This window comes from Neoarius graeffei, chromosome 6 (assembly GCF_027579695.1).
Source record: "Neoarius graeffei isolate fNeoGra1 chromosome 6, fNeoGra1.pri, whole genome shotgun sequence".
Classification (NCBI taxonomy): Eukaryota; Metazoa; Chordata; class Actinopteri; order Siluriformes; family Ariidae; genus Neoarius; species Neoarius graeffei.
Genome location: NC_083574.1, coordinates 7,686,766 through 7,690,545, shown reverse-complemented (window position 1 = coordinate 7,690,545; position 3,780 = coordinate 7,686,766). Strand labels below are relative to the sequence as shown.

At 42.7% G+C, this 3,780-nt stretch overlaps 1 protein-coding gene across 1 annotated transcript; it reads right to left on the bottom strand.

The window, feature by feature from the left end:
* Positions 1-1,985: 1,985 nt before the first annotated feature.
* On the bottom strand, positions 1,986-3,069 carry LOC132887364 (L-lactate dehydrogenase A chain-like). The gene has a single exon (XM_060922834.1). The coding sequence runs from the start codon at positions 3,009-3,011 to the stop codon at positions 2,010-2,012; it is 1,002 nt and encodes a 333-aa protein (XP_060778817.1). The 5' UTR covers positions 3,012-3,069; the 3' UTR covers positions 1,986-2,009.
* Positions 3,070-3,780: the final 711 nt, after the last annotated feature.

The following is a 3,780-nucleotide window of genomic DNA, read 5'->3' as shown; positions in this document are numbered from 1 at the left end:
TGAACATGACGTTTGAACAGGTGAATGTGCATTCTCTTGCACGAAATTAGTATAAAAATTAAATATCGTACGCCAATTTATTATGGCATGTTACAAAAAATAAAGAAAAAATCCAAGTCCTCGTTTCCAATTTACGAGTCCAAATGCAGTTAATGTATGAGTCTGAGTCCAAGTCCGAGTCATCAGTGCTCAAGTAAAGTCAAGTCAAGTCAAGTCATGAGTCCTTAAAATTAAGGCACGAGTCAGACTTGAGTACTACAAGCCTGTGGTACACGGACATCATTTGTACGTACAGTCATGAAAGCCATCAAAAATCAGGTTGAATCATGACCATATTCTCTTAAGTATGGAGCGCTGGTAATATTTTCATGTGTTCAAACTAAAGTGGAAATTTTTCACTCTGGAACAGTGTTGTACAGTTGAACATTTTGTTTATAAAAAATAATCATAAAATAAACAACGAAGCACAATGTACACTTTTTTTCACAGCTTTTCTTCCTTAAGAAGTCCATATTTCAACATGCTTGAAGAAAGACAAGAAAGAGGGAAAAAAAACAGCGGGAAAAATGCAGCTTGTCGTGTTACTGATAAGCGCAAAGTTGTGTGTGTCGGAAAATTTAAAGCAGTAGCATGATCTCTGACTGTTATAATATTTGAATGAAATATCTCTTCACAGAAAATTTTCCATCTTAACATTTACGCTTGTTTTATGAAATTGTTCATGAGGTGCGTCCTTGTGCAAGCTGAGACGTTGACGTGTTCGATCTAATGAGCGCGTTTGTATAAACCGCACAGCTGCTCATATATAGAAAATTAATCAACGTCTTTTGACCAATCAGAAATGAGAATTCATCTGCGCTGTGGTGTGAACTGGGTTACGCACCTTCTTGAGTAATTTCACGATAATATATTGCTTCCTAGGTGTCCTGGCCTTTCTTGAGACCTTCTGTCTTTGTTGCCTTGAGTAGAAAACAATGGCGACGTTTGAATCTGTGAGTTCGTCTCTGTGTCGTCGTGTTTGAGTAAAATGTGTCTGCAGGTATTCCTAGTGGGTATAGAAACTCTTCCTATATCAGAAGAGGAGATGTTTCTATTAAAAGTGGCATTATAGCACTAAGGTATTTTAGAAACCTGTTAATCTAACTAACAACACATGAGGTTCATTGTGGTCTCTTCATTCTTTTTTTTTTTTTGTACAGTTAATCCTTTATTTGGAAGTGAAAGGAGTTCGCAGTGAAATGCTGGACAGCTGCAACATCAGGTTCCACTTATAGCTCTGAGTAAAATGCTACTAGGAATGCCCTTTCACAGGAGCACATTACAGTTCAGAGGAATAAATATACAAAAGCTTTTCAGATGAGAATGTGCACACATCACAAAATAGATGGTTTGAATGTAGCAAGAACAGCCCATTTCAAACGTACTTGAACTTTCATGGATATGCTGCCAGAGGTTCGAATAAGCCACAACAATGCCATTTGGGTCTCTGGGATTGGTTTACCACTTAGTTTACCACCACTGACAATAATCTCATTCTCATCTTTGTATGTGGAGTTCAATAGAAGGGAGTTGGTGCACACCTTCCTTAATACAAGTGCTGGCATTTCACTAAACATACAGTACAGCTTTGGTTTCCACTAAACATACAATACAGCTTTGGTTTCACAGACGGTGCCTTTTGTTGACTTTTCAAATTGGGAAGAAAGTGGGATGGAATGCCTGCACACTTGTACCATACAGAAACCCAAACTGGCTGACCATCCTGTGCGGTTCTTTTGAAAATCAGGAGTACAAAGGACAACATAAATGACATTAACACCTATGCGCACATTCAACTTCACAAAAGACTAGAATACATTACTCAATACAGTCAAGACAACAAATACCTATCCTCCTCTAAAGTTACAGCAAGGAGTGTTAAGGTCTGCTTGGAGACCTCAGATGAGGACTGGGACAGGGAAAGTATGAGATCTCTTGGGGCATGGCTGCGTTTAGGGAGAGGCTACAGTTCATAAGGTCAGCTCTTTCTGCACACCCCACAAGGTTTCAGCACTCTTTACCAGCTGCTTCTCCTCATCTGGTTTCAGGGCCACCTTCACCACGTCGGTCAGGCCGCTGCTACCCAGGATGCAGGGCACGCTCAGGAAAACTTCCTCAGTCACACCATGCATTCCCTTGACCAGGGTGGACACTGGGTGGCATTTGTGTAGGTTCTTCAAGATGCTCTCACACAGGTCAGCTACAGACATACCGATAGCCCAGGATGTGTAGCCCTTCAGCTTGATGACTTCATAAGCACTGTCGACCACCATTTTGTGGACACTCTTCCAATCCTCCTTGTCCTTGTCTGTACCCATGTCTGGGTTGAGGCTCTGCAAGGAAACACCAGCTACGTTCACGCCACTCCATACAGGCACGCTGGAGTCTCCATGCTCTCCAATCACCCAGCTGTGGCAGCTGGACGGGTGCAAACCCAGTTTCTCACCCATCAGGAAGCGAAACCGAGCAGAGTCCAGGTTGGTACCGCTACCAATCACACGGTTCCTGGGAAGGCCACTCAGCTTCCATGCCACATAGGTCAGGATATCAACTGGGTTGGAAACCACCAGGATGATACAGTTGGGGCTGTACTTTACAATGTTGGGAATGATGAACTTAAAGATGTTGACATTCCTCTGCACCAGGTTCAGCCTGCTCTCTCCTTCCTGTTGGTGAGTCCCAGCGGTCACCACCACGACCTTTGAGTTGGCAGTCACACTGTAGTCTTTGTCGGTCACAATTTTATGAGTCTTGAGGAAGAGACTGCCATGCTGTAGGTCCATAGCCTCTCCCTTCAACTTATCCTCCATCACATCAACCAGGGCCAACTCATCAGCAAGTTCCTTGAGCAGGATGCTGATGGCAGAGGCCATGCCCACCATGCCAACACCAATCACAGTCACTTTGTTGGTGCAGCCCACTGGCTGCTCGGTGCTCACGTGGGCAATCAGCTTCTCCTTAGTGGACGACATTTTCTGTCTGTAAGCGGTGTTTGGGCTGAAGCTGAGCCGGTATGCTGTCAGGAGCAGAGCTAATCCGCAGAGTGTGGTCTCTTCATTCTAGCGACATCATACTTCATTAACTGGATACACGTGATTTCCCCTTCGCGTTTAAATGACGAGGTTTGTGTACAGATGCAAGAGCAAACATCTGAACCGTTCATTAATATGGCAGTATAAATGAATAAATGTTTACGCTTCCCAAGGAGCCAGGCAATGAGATCCTCCTGCTTCCTAGGGGTCAAGCAGCGAGCTAGAGCTGAGGATTCATCCTGAACAAAGCAAACATGACAGGAATAATTTTACAAAATAAAAAATGATGACTTTCCAGTTACCACTGACCAAAATAAAAGATGCATTTGTTTTCATCATCATGTTCCTTAGTATAACAATGAAAACCAAATTACTGAGTAATAAAATGAAAAAAAGTGTATAAAATATTTAAAAAACTTTGCCAACCTTCGATCCTGGATTAACAGTTCTGAAGATGACTTCAAAGTCCAGAAAGCCAAGGCCTGGCAGGCATGCCATCAGATGAAAAAGATATGGAAGCCATCATGAGAAGAGAGTTAAAGATCAGACTTTTCCAGGCCACAGTAGAAGCCGTTCTCCTTTATGGGTCAGAAACATGGACCATACCTGCGTAAAGCACTTGTTAAGCACATCGATGGCTGTTACACAAACATGTTACGAATGGCGCTGAATATCAGCTGGTTTGACAAGATCAAGAACAAAATAGTTG